The sequence below is a fragment of the Halichoeres trimaculatus genome, unplaced genomic scaffold (genome assembly GCF_033239565.1).
Source record: "Halichoeres trimaculatus isolate MK-OKI-2021-1 unplaced genomic scaffold, fHalTri1.1 fHalTri1_scaffold_19, whole genome shotgun sequence".
Classification (NCBI taxonomy): domain Eukaryota; kingdom Metazoa; phylum Chordata; class Actinopteri; order Labriformes; family Labridae; genus Halichoeres; species Halichoeres trimaculatus.
The window spans coordinates 9,272,929-9,293,312 of record NW_027437197.1 but is presented as its reverse complement, the minus strand read 5'-3'; the positions used below and the strand labels follow the sequence as shown (position 1 = coordinate 9,293,312).

General features: G+C 40.0%; 3 protein-coding genes across 4 annotated transcripts; 2 read left to right on the top strand and 1 right to left on the bottom strand.

Annotated features, from left to right (window-relative positions):
* The first annotated feature begins 6,071 nt into the window (after positions 1–6,071).
* On the top strand, positions 6,072–9,122 carry asnsd1 (asparagine synthetase domain containing 1). Its single transcript, XM_074694558.1, has 6 exons — positions 6,072–6,243; positions 6,425–6,478; positions 6,626–6,701; positions 6,859–8,336; positions 8,471–8,652; positions 8,876–9,122. Exons 4-6 carry the CDS (start codon positions 6,930–6,932, stop codon positions 9,120–9,122), a joined length of 1,836 nt encoding a protein of 611 aa, XP_074550659.1. The 5' UTR covers positions 6,072–6,243; positions 6,425–6,478; positions 6,626–6,701; positions 6,859–6,929.
* An 89-nt stretch (positions 9,123–9,211) lies between these two features.
* Positions 9,212–11,951, bottom strand: LOC141808156 (uncharacterized). The gene is made up of 8 exons (XM_074694557.1): positions 11,650–11,951; positions 10,822–10,911; positions 10,618–10,697; positions 10,283–10,398; positions 10,070–10,167; positions 9,795–9,863; positions 9,655–9,713; positions 9,212–9,423 (listed from the first exon to the last, which is right to left on the bottom strand). The coding sequence occupies exons 1-8, from the start codon at positions 11,839–11,841 to the stop codon at positions 9,306–9,308; spliced, it is 822 nt and encodes a 273-aa protein (XP_074550658.1). The 5' UTR covers positions 11,842–11,951; the 3' UTR covers positions 9,212–9,305.
* Positions 11,952–12,017: 66 nt separating this feature from the next.
* Positions 12,018–20,378, top strand: sympk (symplekin). 2 transcript variants are annotated; one of them, XM_074694556.1, is made up of 27 exons: positions 12,018–12,187; positions 12,488–12,619; positions 12,924–12,989; positions 13,082–13,135; positions 13,322–13,395; positions 13,480–13,606; positions 13,726–13,975; positions 14,060–14,230; positions 14,331–14,570; positions 14,985–15,136; positions 15,226–15,376; positions 15,622–15,841; positions 15,940–16,090; positions 16,221–16,456; positions 16,575–16,656; positions 16,739–16,852; positions 16,966–17,113; positions 17,297–17,457; positions 17,647–17,755; positions 17,852–17,952; positions 18,169–18,259; positions 18,585–18,686; positions 18,793–18,980; positions 19,117–19,293; positions 19,399–19,488; positions 19,719–19,886; positions 20,057–20,378. In XM_074694556.1, exons 2-27 carry the CDS (start codon positions 12,551–12,553, stop codon positions 20,222–20,224), a joined length of 3,660 nt encoding a protein of 1,219 aa, XP_074550657.1. In that variant the 5' UTR covers positions 12,018–12,187; positions 12,488–12,550; the 3' UTR covers positions 20,225–20,378. The 2 variants fall into 2 exon arrangements, with proteins under 2 accessions (XP_074550657.1, XP_074550654.1); XM_074694553.1 differs by having other exon boundaries at positions 12,482–12,619.
* The last annotated feature ends 6 nt before the right edge of the window (positions 20,379–20,384 follow it).

Below are 20,384 nucleotides of genomic sequence, written 5' to 3'. Positions count from 1 at the left end.
TCAAACTTACATGTTTACCTGCAAGCCATTGTTTCTCGACAATGAGGGTAAACCTCAGACCAAAAATGTATTCAAAGGAGTACACCACTGCTGAGACATAACTCCCTATTTGCTTCAGCACTTAATTAGGGTCCTCGGCCTGAGCAGAGGACACCTTCTAGCAGGGCTAGAAGGTGTCCTCCGCCGAAGGCGGAGGACACTATTGTTCCTGCTGCGTTTCTTTTTTTTTCTTATTATTCCACACGCTCCGAGAACGCAAATTAGACCCCCTAAACATGCTCAAAAACTCACCAAAATTGGCACACACATCAGGATCGCGTGAAATTACGATTTGATACCAAACATGACCCCAAGACATCCCATAATATGCTCAATAGCGCCACCTAGGCACACTCTGAGGGCCCTAGCTCGGGATAGGAATGTGGTAGAGAGATGAAACCAACACCAAAACGTTCGTATGATCGAGACGCAAAAATCATACGCTGATACCCCTGACCTATCTCCAACAGGAAGCCGGCAATTTCCCCCCAAAGTAAAATCCCCCCACATTTTTTCACCCTTTCTGCCAAAATTTTCTCCTCCGAAACCAAAAATGGTACAGGTATGAAAATTGCATCTCATGACAGACCAGACCCTGCTCTACAAAAGTTGTGAAGGAAGTTGTTGTTTCGGGCCCGGTTTTCGAATGGCGAGCCCTCAAAGTCGCCGACCGCTTTTGGCCGCTTTAGGATTTCTCCATGTTAGCAGATGAGGAGAACAGATTTCAGGTCAAAACACTCACTACTAGTACTTCTACTAGTGCCGCATTTGGGCCTCTAGACAAAAAACTAAAAGTCATAGAGCTTTAAAAATTACATGGTTGGATTCCTGACAAATTTTCCTACAACCATATGATATTTTTACACAGATTTAGCCAACATTGTGGCCTACAGGACAAGTAGTTCAGACATGTCTCTAAAATAAAAAAATCCATTTTGAGCACTTTTCCACCGGTTTAGTGGCACATTAGGGCTTCTAGAGAAAAAAGTACAACTCGTACAGCTTTAAAAATGCCAAAAATGGATTCCTCCCAAGCCCTACTATCAAATATGATATTTTTGACACAGATTGGGGTAAAATTGTGGACTCTGTGAGGATTTCTTTACATTAGATGGCTGATAAACTCTCCCTCTACAGTCTAATCGCAATAGTGTCACGCTAATTAGAATTCCAAGCATGCAGCTGGTATTGTCATTCAGCCTAGCAGAGGGATACATTGCCATGGTATCAACTGACTCCCCGACATCCCATAATATTCTCTCAGAGCCATTGGGCTCACTTTCACCCTATGCACACCAAAACAGCCCTAACTGGGGCTAGGAATGTCGTAGAGAGATGAAACCAACGCCAAAATGTTCGTCTTATTTTGTTGGACACATTGGAGGGAAAACCGGCAGGAGCCCGAGGACCCGTCTAACGCTGCTTGCAGCTTTAATTTAAAATTGCAACTCATTGTTTTATAAGTGTACTCAGGTTGCAGGTATTAAATCCTACGCATATAGCAATATAGAATTGTTTTAAAAATGCACAAATGGTACGACCTAGAAAGTGGCCAAGCTATAACTCTGCAAAAAGTGTTAGATCTTTAAAAATAAACTCACACACTATATTATACAGTGAATGTGAGAACCGTGCTGTTAAAGGCTGATAAACATTTTATTTCTTCACCATCTTGTTGTCTTATTTCTGCTGAATTACCACCGCCACTCATATTGCCACATTACATTTTATTTAGTTGGAATAAAAGTTGGGATAAAATAAATTATCTTTTCTGTTCTCATGAAATGGCATTGATTAGCAGAGGCTGAGTGTTGTTTAATTTTCACTATGATGTGTTTTAAGAAATTGATCAGTAAAGTTTTCAGAAGATATACACCTTTTTGTTGTAATCATTTAATGAGAAGAGGTAGTAGATATTTTGTATCAACCTTGTATTTACATTTGTTCCAGGTGGAGCTGCCTTCAACATTTTGCTTTTAAATTTTGAAATTTTTTGACTTCCTTCATGTTTTTTTTTTTTTTTTGCTATGTCAAATCTAAATGTGAACATTGACATGGAATTGATGCCTTAAATGGGACGCTTTCACTGAAAAACTCATTGAGTGCAATTCAAATGGGCGATTACTTTTCATAACTGTATGATTGTTTGAAGAGGAGCATGAAGGTGTTGCCAATAAAACAGTAATAGCTTTTCCATCAGTAGTGTTTTAAGGTCAGATTATTTTATAACTGTGTCATGAATAAATCAGGGCCAATAAAAGTCAAGATTTACACCACAGTTTCAGAGCAATAAAACTGTTTAATCTCAACTGGAGCAAAAATAAAACGTCAATGATATTTGAATTTCACTAAATAATAATTAAAACAAAAAAACAGTAAGACCTTTTAACGGAACATGCACTTTGCTCTTACTTATGAAAGTAAACAAGATGAAAACTCAGTGTTAAAACAGAACAAACTACAAGGGAGTGAGAAAAGATTGCCAAAGCAAAGATGAATTAGATTGGCCTGTGTGTTTACTCTTCAGTAAAGCAAATAATAGAGGAATGTTGGGTGTATTTGGCTGCCAGATCTGGCATTGCCACATAAATTGGCAAGGCTGTTTACCAAGAGCTTGGCAGTGAACAAACACTATGCACACCTGTGGATGACTTGCATTTGTCTACTTATGTCAACAAAAGAGGACCGCAGTGATATTACCAACTACATGCCAGTAAAGTGAGAGCACTTTTCTACTTCATTAGATATTAGATGGACTCACAATGTGATTAATAATGACTGCACTTCAGTAAGGCAGTTGTATGATCTGTTTGTTGTGACACGTCTTGTGGTTTTCATTTAATGATACTAAGAAACGGCTCAGCTCCACCTTCTTGGCTGTATCTTTACAGGTAAAAAGGTGGAGCTAATGGATTGGAATATTCAGATGTTACTTTTAGTCCATCTGAGAGCTCGACAACCATAATAATGTGTCAGACAGTAAGCAGTAAAAATATCTGAACTTCATATTGTGTTAATTTTCCTTTGGCGTTGTTATGTAGGTAGAAAGCTTTAATGCTAAAAGATGTGCCTCCATTAATTATGATCATAGCTGGTGGGAAAATGTCTCATAGTTCATAGATCAGTGATGAATAGGTAAATTTTGTTGTCATATATATGTTCAGCTGTGCAGTGTGACACACGGCTAAAATTAGCATTCAACCGCTGTTTCAATGCAGATGCAGAGGTTGTGGTCTGAGCTTAGAGTGTGGAAAGAGCTGATGACCAGTTGTTTTGTTTTTGATACAGCCAGCTTAGGGAAGTTACATGTGCACTATTGTATGAAGTGGAGGATTGAGCCATGATAACTTTAACTGTCAATTAAGAAGGACAAATTGTGGTATTTCCATGAAACTGCACTATAATTCCACATACTTGTGCTATTGCAAAATTCTGTGAAACCTAAACTCAAATTGCAAAAGTGTTTGCTCGCAGGTGGCATTATCCAAACACTTTGTCCAAACCCAAAGTTGGATTAAACTGAAACATCTTATTATGGAGTGGAAAGGGGATAAACCTTATTATGCAAGATTTCAGCAATAGCCTTAAAGATTTTACCTAGTCTGCATCTCTACATTACATTATACAAGTAATTTTGTATGTCTGACCGCTGCTTCTCAGAAACTTTGTGTTGCTGCAAGTTTTGGCCGGCTCTCCCTTTGGAAGATAGATTCCTGCTCCCAATGGGACTCGCTTAGCTAATTTTAGATTCAATAAAAAAAAAAAAGCCTGTAGTACTCTGTCCGTAAGTCAGAACAACTTTTCCTCATGGCTGCTTATAAACCCTCATTGTACTATTTTACATTTACAGATGTTACTAGTGACTTTTTTTTTTTTTTTTACCATGCACAACATAAGGCCTTCATGCAGTCTCATCATATGAGTGAGCAAAACTGACACCAACAAGAATCATGAGCACATATTTTCATGATCCCTGTGTTGACAATAGGCACTTTAGTCCCTTTGTGATCTATTCAAGGATCACTGAAAGCTTTCTGCCGTTTAGAAGTCTGTACACATTGAGCCGGTACAAACAGATTACCAGCCGCACTATTAGTGGGCCAGTGTGTCATCCAGGTACCTGTCATCAGTGGTCAGACGGCTGCTGTGTCATTTTGTGGCCATGTGGCCTGCAGGTATGTCTATCCGAGACGGGATCCCTTTTCAGCTATGCAACAACAAGAAGTGTTTACGACGGCTAAATTTGGAGTTCCAGGACAAAAATATGAGAATGACTTACCTCATGTGGCCCAACACTCACAGGCCACAACTAAAGAGGGGAAGGACTCTGTGAAATCTTACCTGAAAACCATGCACCTGAGCCTGGATCTGATCATTCATCTATTCTTCATGCAGGGATTCTTTTCTCTTCTGTGCTGAGCTTTGAGACTTTGTTGCAACAGAGAAAAGGCATTATAGTGATGTACTGGCTTGAGAATCTCATCGATAGAAAAACAGAGGGGCTTTTGAGGTGTTTCAAGATCTTATGACACTGGACGAACAAAACATCTCAGGGACTGAGAGCCATTAAAAACAATGATTAAAATTGTCATCTCTCACCATTTTTGGATCATAATATTGTGGTTTTAGTGTTGCAGAAATGCGCCACCACCTGAGATGTGAGATTTGGTTGGGTGCCTGACAGAGAACGATAAACATCAAAGGTCATTGTGTGGTTGTGACAACCTGAGAACCTTTCCTAAAATGATACTTCTTGTTTCCAGGGATCACACCAGTCAACATCTGACAGCTGGTTCAAATCAATACATCAATACAGCGTGGCAGCACACTGGGATTATCCAACATGAGCCTTTAGACAGGTGTGTTTGCAGGTTTAAAGGTTGTTTGACCCTCAGCTGGAGCCAGATCAACAATTGTGTCATCCAGGCTGGTAATTTCTCATCACCAGATGTTGACCTCTGCAGGGATGGTTAATCTAAAGTCCTTAAATACATTACATTCAATGTCATTTTGCCAAAGTACATAAAAAAATCAGACTGTGGTTCAAAAAAGTGGATGAAACCTGTTTCAATCATGAGGCCATTCCTGATGTTCCTCATACCTGCACGATTTCCAACATCAGCAAGGAAAGTGACACCACTTTTTTGCAAAACAGTCCGACTGTATGACGCTACCTTGGTTGACAGTTTACAGGGAAATGATGACTGTAAATAGACTGAAAGGATTTAACACTCAGAATATAATCTTTAACAAATCAACTGAGACTCCTAAGTTAAATTAATTTCCACAAAATGAGGGTTTATTTTCTTGAAGACTTTTAAACATCAGACTTCCCTTTTTGAAACCATGTGGATGCCCTCAGCTGGCCATTTGAGGAAATGCAGAATGAGTTCCCTTCAATTTGCATCACTTTTGATACTAACATGCTTCTGTGTAAAATCTGTGTTTTGGAGTGACATGTCCTAATCAGTTAGTGGGCAGTCTTTTCTCTGAAGAGATGTCTTGGAAAAATTCTCCCAAATTACACCCTTTGTTTTATGATTTCAATTCACATCGCAAAGATCTGCAAAATTGAAGATGCTGATCATTGTACACTTGTATGCACTTTGTCAAATTTTGATTAACAAGCCCACAGAAAAAAAGGTTAAGTGTTAGAAAGTTAAATCACAGTGTCTTTCATAGATTGTCAAACAACTGTGACTGCTGAGTGCAGACTGAAGGGGTAGGTGGATTTTTTTTTTCACAAAACACTAAAATTTCTTACTATATCACGTTATATTTTGGCCATATTGTGAGAAATAAAATCCTGAAAAACGGTCAATATGTGGCTGTTACATAAATACTTCACTGCCAGCCAATAAATCTATTCCTCATAAAATAAAACTTTTTGCAATCTATGTAGATTATTCATCACTAATCCACTGATGCTTGTTTTAAAGTTTGACCTTTATCTATATTGAAAAATACAGTTTGTGTCAACCGCCCACCCCTAGGGGGCAGTAATAAAAAGCTCGACACCTCAGCTGGCACCGGATAAACATTCAAGTCTACACAACATGTGAACGTGTGGCGACTTCTACCATAATAATATAAATTCTGAACCGTTTATACCACTTCTCTTTCTCCAAAATGTCTTCAAAAGCCCAAGATATCGACGAGAATTCTGAAGGACAGTCTGCACTTAAGGAGGAGCTGAACAGAAAGGTAATGTTAGTAAATGGTTTTATCGATGCTAACATCAACATGTAGCATTTCTGTAGTGTGGGGTTCAGAACTTGGGCATTGGTACTCTTAGTTATTTATCCTGTCAAAGTTGTCTGAGTCCTGTCTTTCCTTTTAAGTGAAGTAGTTTGTGTCAAACTGTTAATTGCTCGCATGCACACAGATAAAGGAGCAGAAGGTTGTGGTGGACGAGCTGTCAAATCTGAAGAAAGGCAGGGTAAGTAAGGAGTTCAGCTACAGCTATTATTGACAATATTTTACCCATTTTTAATGATGTGATTTTGCCACTGTGGGGAAAAGAAAAGTAAATTATCTCATTAATGCAGGATGTTTTTTTTGAAATTCTGCTTGTATTTCCACTCAGAAAGTCTACATCCAGCAGAGGAACAGCAACATATTTTTTCTAGCAGACAGAAGTCAGACACTGAGTTCAAGCAAACGTAAGTAAAAAGTTAAAAACTCTGTTTTTCAATTAGTGACATTTTAAACTAATTGTGGAAATGCAAAATTAAATTCTCGCTAATTTTCTGATGTCTGACTGTTATTTTCTTTAATATGGGTAAACTCAAAGGATGCTATTTTATTTTCTTTCTCCAGGGGAGCTGGACAACATGAAAAGGGAGTTTCAAGATTTGTGAGATTATACAGCTTGTTCCTTCACTGCAATAATGTGTGGTATATTTTGTCTGCTGAGTCTTTCCCCTGCTCAGATTAAGTTGGACAAAACAATATGTGAACATTTGAAGAGAAGAGGCCCTAACTTTAGTCAGGATCTCACAGTTGGAGGAACAAATCCCTGTTATCAGTGTTTGTTCTCTGCTCATGTTCTTCACATGAGAGGTCTCCTCACCCCTCAGCCAGTTCAAGACAACACTGGAAATGTTCTTCTGTGGAATGGGGAGATTTTTGGAGGCGTTCCTGTGATGTCAGAAGAAAATGACACTGCTGTTGTCTCAAAACGTCTCTCTTCCTGCACCAGCTCCTCTGAGATTCTGTCCACTCTGTCCTCCATACGTGGACCCTGGGGGTTTATTTACTTCCAAAAGGATGCAGACTGTCTCTGGTTTGGTAGAGACTTCTTTGGTCGGCGGAGCTTGTTGTGGAGATTTGATACAGACATTAATGCCTTGACACTGACTTCAGTGGCAGCCTGCAGTTTAGAGTCTGATCAGTCTACTTGGCAAGAAGTCCCAGCAGCTGGTGTTTACAGGATTGATCTGAAGGCAGCCACAGAAGCTGGTTCTATGATGTTTGAGATTTTTCCTTGGGCTCATGGGGGCAATGATCTCATCTCAGAATCCCCTGAAGCTGTATTGGAGTTTGTGCCAAGTGGGTGCAGAGTTGTGATGAACCCATCAGGCCTGGTGTTGACCTCACCTGTGGGCCCTCTCAATACAACAGTCCCAGAGTCAATAAATCAACAAGATACTGAAAAAAACACATGTTCCAAAGATCTGGAGCTGCTACTTGCAAGCAAAGAGAAAAACAATGAAGTGAACCGCCTTATTGATGTTCTCAGTGAAGCGGTAAGACAGCGTGTTCAGTCTCTGCCTTTCAAGATGCAGGATGATGCCTCTCCTTCTGAAGACCAGGCTACTGTTGGTATACTTTTCTCAGGAGGTATTGATTCAATGATTCTTGCTGTGTTAGCTGACCGTCATATTCCTGCTCATCAACCAATAGACCTCCTTAATGTTGCGTTCAAGCTGCAGGGGCCAAAGAATCAGAAAGAGTCTTCAAAGAAACCCAAAAAGCACAAAAATAAACCGACAGATGATAAAGCTGGGGCTGATTGCCAAGTTTTTAGTCCTTTCGATGTTCCAGACAGAATAACAGGAAGAGCTGGGCTCAAGGAGTTGCAAGACTTGAATCCTGAAAGAAGGTGGAATTTTGTTGAAGTTAATGTAACGCAGGAGGAGCTGCAGGAAGAGAGGCAGAAGCGTGTGTGTCATCTGGTGCATCCTCTGGACACGGTGCTGGATGACAGTATTGGATGTGCTGTGTGGTTTGCAGCCAGAGGGCAAGGCTTCATTGCAGAAGAGGATGACCAGAAACCATTCACATCATCGGCAAAGGTGACGTGCAAACTTTCAGGAACAAAGAATCATGCTCCCAACTTCTTTTATTTAGGCCTGTAGGAGACTTAACATAGGTTTAAGACTGTCAGCACTATAACTAACTGTGTGTTTCTTTGTGCTTCATATTGTAGGTGATTTTGACAGGGATTGGAGCAGATGAGCAGCTAGGAGGTTACTCTAGACACAGAGTCCGATTCAAAACATCAGGATATGAGGGATTGATCCAGGAACTTGCCATGGAGCTGGGCCGGATCTCTTCAAGGAATCTGGGCAGAGATGACCGAGTGATAGCTGATCATGGTAAAGAGGCAAGGTAGGTCATTTTAAGAGTTTCTTAAACACTTTTACATCTCAGTGGTATATGGTTCACATCCCCATCAAAGTTTTGCTTTGGAGCATATTTTCATGCTTTTATCTGGCAGAGCAAATAATGTTGGATAGTGTTGTGGTTGTATTTGCACTTAAGTTATATCTCACTGAATTGTCTTAAATTAAAATAATATAGAAGATATTCAGTCCAGCTTTGGTCTCCGCAGGTTTCCCTACTTGGATGAGAATGTGGTGAACTACTTGAACTCTCTGCCTGTGTGGGAGAAAGCAGACCTGACGCTTCCTCGTGGGGTCGGGGAGAAGCTCCTTCTGAGGCAGACGGCGAAGCAGCTCGGTCTAGGCCCTTCAGCCATCCTGCCAAAGAGAGCCATGCAGTTCGGCTCCCGCATTGCAAAGATGGAGGACAAACATGAGAAGGCGTCTGACAAATGCACAAGACTCCTCACAGGGTAGATTATTATAAGAAAAATCATTTTAATATAAAATTTCTGTTCAAAAATTACATACAAGAAGTATTTACAGATGAAGTTCTTCATTTGCTGTTTCAGACTCCTCCTTAAAGTTGACCAAGAATTCTTTTGATTGATTTTATCTCTGAATGTCTTGCAAATTGGCAGATTAAACTTGTTGTTTTGTCTAAACCATGTATGACTCAACATCTTGTTTTTCTTTGAAGTAGTTGTCACATTTGATGTATGAGGGCAGGTTTCCAACGTCAAAGCGTCCCGAAATCTCATGAACGTAAACTGGCTTCCTGATAAAGAAAAGTATGATTTATCAAATACAGAAAGACCTTAATGCAAAAACTGCATACATTTAGCTGAGTTTCTACATTATTTTACATTAAAAAAAATAAACTGTGACAACTCAAATCAGGTTTTTCCAGCACAAGAGAGGAACAGCTGACTGTCACATAGCACAGTCTTTCCGACTTTGCTCAATAATTTAAAATCTCACTGACACTGAAGAGTCACAGACTAGTTACCTTGGGATGAGCCATGATACAAAGATACCTGGAGCATCTTTTTCGTCGATGGGAGCTTCCTGTGGAAACATGCAAAATAGTGAAGTTAGGAAAAAATAAACAAGCTTCAGTTCAAGTTAATGCTTAAGTATTACATGTACCTTCTTTTCCTCCATGAAGGTGTCCAGTAGAGGAAGACTTTTCTTAGAGAACACATAGAAGCATGGACACTGAAAGAAAAGAGGAAATCTTGGTAAAACTGAACTGAAAGCTTCATAAAAACTGTATAACTGACACAACACAGCAACATATTGATGATTACACTGAGCAGAGGGACAGATATTTGTAGGAATAAGTATTGTGTCTTCATTTTTTTATTGATTTGACTAATCATCTCTTTTTTTTTGGACTTTTATAGCTTTGATTTTGAACTTACTGCTCTCCTTGACTTTGTCTCAGTAGGAAGAGGTTTCTCCTTCATGCACAGGATGCGAAGATCACCGTCTACCTCCAGTATACCATATTTACGAGTTTCTGCCCCATGCACACGACACAGACTTGATTTTGAGAATGGGGCTTGGCTACATTTTACATTACACAATTCCATTTGTTAACTCTTTATTTCTTTGCCGTGGTAAGGTTAACTCACCCTCTTCTTTGCACTGATAAGACAGCACCAGGCAGTTGTCTTCACACTTTGCTTGGAGTTCAGAAAATCTCCCACTGACTTTACTGAGGCTGAAGTCTTCTTTAAAGAGGGTGTCACTATTGAAGACAGGGAGGACTATATTAATTTCATTATTGTCATTTGGCACCTATTGAAGGATGATTCTGGAATTTTATATAACAATATGGTATCTGTACAAATAAATTTGGTTTTTATTTATGGATTGTACCAAAATATTTTTAAAAAATGAAATAAAATGGGTTAGCTCAAGATCTTTCCTTCACAGTGACACTTGGCAAAGTTCAGCTCTAACATACCCGCCAATGACAACAACATGGTCCTCGATCTTGAAGTGCTTTACTGCAAGCTGAAGGCAGGCCACAGCACCAAGACGGTCCTGTTGGTGCAAGAAAAGAAGCTTTGAAAAGAATCTGAATTACTGAAAAACTTAATCAGGTTCGGCCGACTTGAAGCCACACAGGCGGTACAACAACAAAAAAAGAAGTAAAACTGTATTTTACGTCATTGCTTCTTGTCTGATCGCTGAGTATCTTCACATTGTTGAATTGCGATGCCCATTCCTCAAATGCAGCATAAAACAGAGCATTGGTCTGTAGGGGAGAAAAAAAAGAATTAAAAAGGAGTATGTCAACAGCCTTGATTCAGGTTTACAAATTATTATAAGCAATGCAAGTTTAAATATGGAAATTCAAAAGAAACTTTGCATCGGAACCTTTAAATTCTAAGTTGTGTACTTGCACCTTCTCTATCACACTGGAACTAAAAGGAGAAGCATTAAAAAAATAAATGATTAAATAAATTTATTTCTGAAAAGACCCAAAATGAGAACTCTTGTGTCATTTTTATTAGCTTTCAATTATAGCTCTTCTTTTACTTTTAGAAATATTGTTGATTCATGTAGTAAGTAGGCTTGGGGAAAAAATTGTATCACAATATATTGGAGTTCTTTTGTGAGAAAATTCTCAGTTAATGGCAAATTTGCAAGTTTAATATTTTAGGACTGAGAAATGGGAAAACCCTCCTCCTTGTTTGTTTATTCTTTAACTTGCCTGGAACCACCAAAGAGTTTAAGTTGCTTTCCTCAGGAACGTTAAGCAACATGTGACACTATGTAATACGTTTTTTTATACATAAAACGTGCTCTTTAAATAATGTTTGACTTGATAAGATGGCATAGACTTTCTCTCTTTTATGTTATGCTGTTTTGGCTTATGCTATGCATGTCTCTTCTGACACCACGGGCATGACAGCAAAATCTTGTACCATATTCTGGCGGCACAGAAACTTCAGAAAGATACACTTCAAACTTCACCCCAGTGTTTACTCACAACAACATAGATGCCGTCCACACAACCAGAGGAGGTTAGAGCATTGACCCAGTGCGATATCAGCGCGCACCGTCCCACCGGCAGCAAAGGTTTGGCGAGCCCGGCCAGGTGGGCGAACCTCCCACTACTGTCAGCGACCACATCCTTCTGGAGCCTGGTTCCATACCCGGCGGCGAGGATCACAGCTTTCATGTAAAATATTAGATTTCTTGCTTGGTTTTTAACTGTTTTACAACCGCAGTTCCTCAACACCAATGAGAGTCAGTGAAGTTGATTCAATGTTCACCGAGAAAATTCGAACCATCTCGCGAGATTGGCAGTCCAGAGGTCGCCTTTACTTTATCGACTGTCCAGCAGGGGTCGCTGTCTCTGAGCTGCGTATTTACAAATAGTAGAAGAAGAGTCATACCGCTATCATGTTGGCTACTGAGCTGCTAAATCCCTGACTATATTCAATATATCAAAGATTGTTGATTCTGTAACTCTGTTCATATGTAGTTACTGGTGTTAACGGATTCTGGACTCTGCGAAAAGCTGTGTAAGTATCACACGTCTGTCGTTTTTTACCTAAACCTAACCAGCAATGCTATCAGCACCATTAGCATGCTACTACCGCGCTAACTTAACCAAAGTGTTTGCGACTCATTATGCTTTAAAATATTGTTAGGTTGATTGAAAAATCCAACAAGTCAATTGAAACTGTTAACAATGATTAGCTCAAATCCAAGCTGCTGTCATACTTGATTCACAGTTGTACACAATGAGACTTATCTGCAATCTGTTCCTTATATATACAGTGAAAATCAATATTTACCGTGGTTTATGTATCAAGTTTCAGACTTTATAAAGGACTCTGAAGATGATGTTATTTAAATAGTAAAAGAAGAAGAGAATCAGCATCATGGATAGTCCTACGGACGAGGGGGACACTGAAGCCCCTCGTGTCATCGATATGACCACAAGTGAAAAGGTGAGCTGTCAAGTCATAGAACTTTGACTAATGCACCTAATGGAAGAATTGTTCGGAAATACTCATTTTTGCAGGAATTTTTCCATGCGGGAAAAGTACACAGTAACATACCATTAGGTGCCTGACTGATATGTGGTTGATTAAATGTTGAATATTTTGTTTTATAGTTCAAGTGTTAGATTCTTTTAATAGAAAGAATAACTTGCTTCACCCGTTGCACATGCTTTTCCAAAAAAATATTGTGAAATCTCATGCAAACAAGTTTTATTATCCTAAGTAAGCACATCTTTGTGTTTCCATCCAGGTGGTTGAACTCCTGAATCAGGCTGCTCTGATAGCCACAGATGAAAAACTTACAGTCCTCAAACAGGTCAGTTTTCTTACAAATCAGGACTTTACAGCAACACTTTGATGCAGTGAACCTTTGAATTTGGATAAAATACTGAAATTTGCACTCTTTAGGTCCAGGAGCTCATTATTAACAAGGATCCTTCTCTTCTTGACAACTTCTTGGATGTAAGTAAACCCCATTTTCATGAATCACTGTTGACTGAACTGAAACACCTCATTTCTAACTGAAAAGCTGTGTACAGAATCATATGGCGCATTGTTCAAAAGACCAACAACAAATAAAAGCAGTCTAATTTTTTTTATTCTCAGTATTTTTAATGATCTTTTTTCTGTTTTCTTTCCCTTCTTTAGGAGATTATTGCTTTTCAGACTGACAAATCTATTGAAGTGAGAAAATTTGTCATTGGCTTCATTGAGGAAGCTTGGTGAGTTGTTAACCTGTTTTTTACTTTTGTGGGAGAAAATATTCACAGTCCATCTAAGTCTCTTTCTGCTTTGTTTTTTTCCAGTAAACGGGACAATGAGCTCCTTCTCAGGCTGATTGCTAATCTAAATATGTTGCTGAAAGATGCTAGTGTGAACGTCGTGAAGAAGGCCATTCTCACACTCACCCAGCTCTACAAAGTTTCTCTGCAGGTAGGAGATTTATCAATGAGAGTTATTCTAATCCTCCAACTTGGTCTTAAACAAAACCAAGTTTCTGTCTCCTACATGTGCTTTGTTTTTAAACTTTTGCTCTTCTTTCTTCTTGCCAGTGGCTGGTGCGATCTAAAGTGGTGTCAGAGAGGCAGGAGGCATGTTGGGATCTGGTAACACAGATGAAAGGGGATGTACTGGAATTGCTGGACTCTGAAAATGATGGTGTACGCACTCATGCTATTAAGTTTACCGAGTCCTTAATAATAACTCTTTCACCACGGACATCAGACTCTGACATCCCCAAACGACAGGAGGGTGACATCAGTCTGGACAAAGTTCCCAAAGATCATTCGTACATCCGTTATGGTAGGGATGCTTAAACCCTGAAGTGAAGAGATAAGCTTGTTAGCCTAGTCCTTTGTAATTTATTGATGTTGTTTGCATCCACAGATGCTTTATGTGAGGAAGGGAAGACTGCACTAGAGCGACTGCTGAAGTTTATGGTGCACCCAGCCATCACCAGCATCAACCTCACCACAGCACTTGGCTCCCTGGCTACTATAGCCCGTCAGAGGCCAATGTTCATGTCCGAAGTAGTGCAAGCATATGAGATGCTGCATGGTAAGTGCAGCTAACTTGCTTTTGAGCCAAATTTGAGATGTATGAGTTTTGAAAAATTAATTTAAGTGATTGTCTTTTTCTTGTTTCTTTACTTTTATAGCAAACCTGCCACCCACTCTTGCAAAGTCTCAGGTCAGCAGTGTGCGAAAAAACCTGAAGCTGCACTTAGTCGCAGTCTTGAAGCATCCCTGCAGCCTGGAGTTCCAGGGTCAGATCAGCACTTTGCTACTTGATCTGGGAATGCCCCAGAGTGAAATTACTCGATCAACACCTGCACCACGAGAGCAGCGCAAGAGGCAGCGTCATGAACAATACAAAGAGGGAAAAAAGGTCAAAATGGGTGAGTGATGACTGGACTTCCATACATTTTGACAAATGCACTCACTCTAAAGTGTCCATGCTAAGCTGGTAAATTACCAAGTAAAAGAAGCAAAAATGCTTGCTTTGGCAGGAGACACCTCTGTACTTTAGTGGGTGGAGGTGTTTATGGGAAATGCAGTTTCAGCCCAGATGGGCACTGGTGGTTTGTCCAAACCAGCCATCAGATAGATAAAAGTTCCTTACAGTGCTTCTGATAGACTATATTTACCATAAGTAGTTATTTGAAATTTACCAAATGTGGTATTTATTCAGTTTTCATCATAGTCTGAACAGAGATCTGTGAATGGTTTGAGTTTATGCTGGTGGAAATGATCTAAATTTGAACTCAACAACACCACAGATTCATTCCTGTTTTTGATTTTTTCACATTCAGAGCCTGCCCTGATAGAGGATGATGAGGACAAAGAGGAGCCAGCTCCTCTCTCTGTCCCTAAACCTGCCCCTGTTCCAGTTGCTCAGTCTGCCATTGACCTCACAGCTGAATTTCTTCACCCATTGCTCAACCCTGAGAATGTTGCTAACCTGGTAAGATTCAGTTGCTCTTTTTCGATTTCTGTGGTAGAAGTCAGACTGTGACTCACTTCAAGTCACATTCTTGTGATCCTTTTCTGTAGGTCCTCATCAGCATGGTGTACCTGCCTGATGTCATGCCAGCATCCTTCCAGGCCACGTACACGCCTGTCGAGTCTGCAGGCACTGATGCTCAAATTAAACATCTGGCTCGTCTGATGGCAACACAGATGACTGCAGCAGGGATCGGTCCAGGTCAGTGAACCATGCATCTGTCCAAATAGGAGGCTGAGAAGATTTGGTTCATGTGTCATTATTATGCACAACTTTAGTTATCTGATATAGATTTTCAAATATCCCTCCTTAATTCTTATCCAAGTCTTAACTAATCTGAATGAATCTTGTCACACATTTGTTAGTTTATTTTTCCCATTTTTTTTATGGTTTTGACTGTTAAATCACTACGATGTATGTCACTAACATACATCATAATGTTTCAGGTCTTGAGCAGACCAAAGCCAGAGATGACGAAGCAGGCAAAGAGGGAGGGGATGATGACGACTCAGTCAGTAAAGACCTGCTCATCAAGCGTAAAAACCCAGCAATGATGATGGGACAGGCCATCTCTGTGGTAGGTTACCAGGAAAAGGCTCCCTCTCAGGAGACTCCTGCCACAGTTAAGAGGCTGCCTGAACCCATCCTCCCTACAACTCAAACAAAGTAAGTCACACTGCTCAAACAGAGATGGACAAAGTAAATTAAGTTTCATCTTTTTGTGTGAACCTGACTGACCACTCTGTGATTTTGTCCTGTTACAGACTCACAGGAGCTAGTGGAAGGAAAAAAGTGTTTCGATTGTCAGATGTTGTCCAGCCTTTATCAGAAACTCAGATTGAAAAGTTGACCTCCAAAGCAGTGGAACGCATCCTGCATTCAGAGAAGGCCATTGCTCAGAGCGGCATGTCTCATGTAAGTTGTCACCCAAGGACCAGCTTTTCTATGTTTTATTTATTAATTAGCCCCACAATGTGTATCACTCTTGGCTGTCAAATACAAACAGGTCTTTTTGATTAAAAACAACACTGAATCTGTGCTTCAGGTCAGAGTGAAGCTCCTCTCCAGGCTTGTTACGCAGTTTGAAGGAATGATGAAAGAAGATGTGCTGGGATTCATTCTGGATGACATCAGGACAAGGAGTGACCTTGCCTTTTCCCTCCTCTATCAAGAGTACAACACTTATCTCAGCCAGCTGCCGTCTGGACTGCTGGACAGCTATGATCACTGTCTCTACACACTGCTGTCAGGCCTGCAGGAGAAACCTGAGCAGAGAGATGGGTGAGACAAAACAGTAGTTAGATATATCATGTCTTTTCTTCATGCCCAGTTCTTTTTCATCTCCATTTTAAGTTGTAGTGGCCCTCCTGAATCTTTATCTAATTTCTGTGTCCCACAGACTTTTTACCAAACTGGTCTTGGAGGCTCCCATCATCACAGAATCAGCGTTAGAAGTGATACGACGTTACTGTGAAGATGAGGTAAGAAGCAGTAAAGACAGATTTGTTTTATTGAACTACTTCTTTATCTGTCCTTGCATCATTTGTATGATCTTTGTTTCAGTCTCGAGTGTATCTTGGCATGACGACTCTGAAGGAGCTCATTGTCAAACGACCCTCAAGGCAGTTTCAGTATCTTCATGTACTTCTGGATCTCAGCTCACATGAAAAAGAGAAGGTGAAAACAATTTTAATGTTCATGCTTGTTTAACTCAACTCTAAATTCTGCTCAACTTACTCTCTTCAGTTTGTGGTTCTAACATTTCTCTGTGGTGTTTTTGTTATATTCAGGTGCGGACCACTGCCTTGGCTTTTCTTAAGCGGATGTACGAGAAGGACCACCTCAGAGACTACATTGAGAAGTTTGCTTTGAACTACATGCAACTCCTGGTCCATCCCAACCCTCCATCTCTGCTGTTTGGGGCTGACAAAGACACAGGTGTGGATAAATCTTAAAATAAAGCAGAATCTTGAAGATTTACTTCCAGTTTTTACATTGATGTTCTTTGTTTTCAGAGCGTACACACTTTTTGTTATCTTGTTATCCAGTCAACGAAACAAATTATCACAATCTCCATGCCTTTAATGTGATCTCACAGTGTTGTATGTATTGTTTTGATAGAGGTGGCTGCTCCTTGGACTGAAGAGACTGTGAGACAATGTTTGTTCCTCTACTTGTCCCTGCTGCCTCTAAACCACCGTCTGGTCCATGAGCTGGCTTCTGTCTACACTGAGGCTATCGCTGACATTAAGCGCAGCGTGCTACGAGCAATAGAGCAACCTGTGAGTCAGTCTTTCCTCTAAATGTGTGATAGAACTGTAGATTGCTTTCTATATAAGGTTGTGTTTGTAAAAGAACAATAAAGAACACTGTCTCATGGCTTATAAACAAAGTATTTCTCTATTATCAAAATTTAGACTGAAGTCTTTGTTTGAGGGAATAACTTAAACCTAATTCCCCTGTGTCTGCAGATCCGTGGGATGGGAATGAACTCCCCCGAGCTGCTGCTGTTGGTTGAAAACTGTCCCAAAGGTGCAGAGACGTTAGTTACTCGATGTCTGCACATTTTAACAGACAAAGGTAAGCATCAATTTTTACCTGCACAACAGGAATTACGTTAACCAGCAGAAAATATAAATTTTGATATTTACCTGTGTCTTCCTTTCCTCCATTCAGTGCCTCCGTCTCCTGAGCTGGTGGAGAGGGTGAGAGACCTCTACCACAAACGGGTTCCTGATGTTCGTTTCCTCATTCCCGTCATCAATGGTTTAGAAAAGGTAATGTGCTGAAACTCATCTTATCAGTTTGGCAAACACAGATTCACACAGTGTGACAGTGGTTTAAAGCAGAAACAGAAGTTTCAATATTTTTTTAATTCACGTAATTTGGAAATAATCACATAATTATATTTCACAGTACCACAGCATCTAAGAAATGTTTTGAATTTCCTGCTGGATTTCTCTCTGTTTACTTTTATTATTGTCCTGTTGTAGAATGAAGTCATCCAGGCTCTGCCCAAGCTGATCAAACTCAACCCCATAGTGGTGAAGGAGGTTTTCAATCGTCTTTTGGGCACTCAGCACAGTAAGAGTGTTTCTGTTTTACACAGCTGCAAATCATTGCATCTTCATCTAGATCAGTGCTTCTACTTCATCCTTTACAAAGACAACCCTTTACACATTTACACTATATAAAAAGCAACCACAGGATTTCAGCATTGTTATAGTTAATAATTAATTCATAACTCAGGAATGGTTTCATTCTGTTTCATGGCAAATGAACAATTCCTAACAGGGTCTTTAATATCCAAAAGTTTATCAAAAGATACTCTGTCCCTAAGTGTTGCTTTTTTGTGAGCCCTTCTCAGGTAGTAGTTTGTGATATGTTCCCTCTGTTATGTTCCTTTCAGGTGAAGGCAGTTCATCCGTATCCCCTCTCACACCAGGAGACCTGCTGATTGCATTACACAACATTGACTCGACCAAATGTGACATGAAGTCCATCATAAAAGGTCAGTACAGTCGAGACAAAACCCTCAATACAGCATTAATGTGCTAAACTGCGTCATCATTCTGATCATCAGTTTACTCACTGCACTTACCTGTGTGTTTTCATAGCTACTAACCTGTGCTTTGGAGAGAAGAATGTTTACACCTCCGAGGTTTTGGCGGTGGTGATGCAGCAGCTGATGGAGCAGAGTCCCCTTCCTATGCTGCTAATGCGAACTGTCATCCAGTCCCTCACTATGTACCCTCGACTCGGAGGCTTTGTCATGAACATCCTGTCCCGCCTCATTGTCAAGCAGGTTGGCTCCAAACGAAAGAAAAATAACCCTATTTAAAAATAAACTGAAGAGCTCATCCAGTTATAATTATTAATTACCATGATTTGTGTGTAGCTCAGTTTTTGCTGCTAACTTTGGTTTTGGTTCGGTCTCATAGGTGTGGAAATACCCTAAGGTGTGGGAAGGATTTGTAAAGTGCTGCCAGAGGACAAAGCCTCAGTCATACAGTGTGCTTCTCCAGCTTCCTCCTGCACAGCTGACAAGTGTTTTTGAACGCTGCCCTGAGATGAGAGAGCCTCTACTTCAGCATGTCCACTCCTTCACACCCCATCAGGTACGAGTTGTCCCAAAGTTTTCTGCACGCAAATCACATTTAAGACTTCCCTCAGTTCCCTCACTAGAGTTTAATTATATACTATCTTTTTTTTATTTGCCACAGCAAGCGCACATCCCTGCTTCCATCATGTCGGTCCTTGAAGCAAATAAAAAGGCAGAACCGAAGCCTATAGAGCCTGTGGTGGAGAAAGAGGTACCTGATAAATACAAAAGAATGAGACAAAGGGTCTTTTTACTAATCCAAGTTTGTAAAAAATGTTTAGTCCCAGGGCTGGTTTGATCAATTTGAATTATCTTTGTTAAGTAAAAAAACATCCTTTCCCATAATGCTCTTCATATCTGGTCATTTATGATAGGGTTTGGAACAAAGATGAAACAGTCCTTGTGTTGGTTTATAAGTATGTGTTTTTTTAAATGACACAGATTGAATCAGTTCCTGACCCGGTTGAGGAAGAAGCTCCCACTGCAGCACTGAAAGGACCAGATACACCATTACAACAACACCACATTGTCAGAAGAGAGGAGGAACCAATGGAGCAACAAGACCCTGAGCCAGTGATTCAGGATGAAACTGTTGATGCTGTTTCAGAGGTAACATTAATATATCTTTGTGTTCATTTTTTGATTTTTCCAAGGCAAATCATAAATAATCAGTTATGTCATTTAATTGATATTTTAGCTCTGTTTTTAACTTAGATGCTAGTTCCTCAAAGTGGGACTTAAACCACTCTGCAATGACTACAATATTTCCTTCTACACAGGAGGATCTTTCTAGAGCAGACAAGACACCATCCCCCCAACCAGAGCCAGATGAGACACCAATGGATACGTCTCAGCCTGAACCCTCAGACCTCCAGGAGACAGAAAAGGATGTAGAAACTGACATCCCTGGACCTGAGGCAGAAAGTGAAAGTGAAGATGCAGAATGATAGCTTTGTACTTAATGATCATTTCTTTCTTCTTTTTTTTTTGTATTTGTAGAAAACGTATTGTGAGAAAAGAAAATAACAAGACTTGTTGTAAACAAATCCACGGGCATTCATGCCAGGATCTGTTGGAGAATAAATAATCAAACTTTGGTTTACTGTG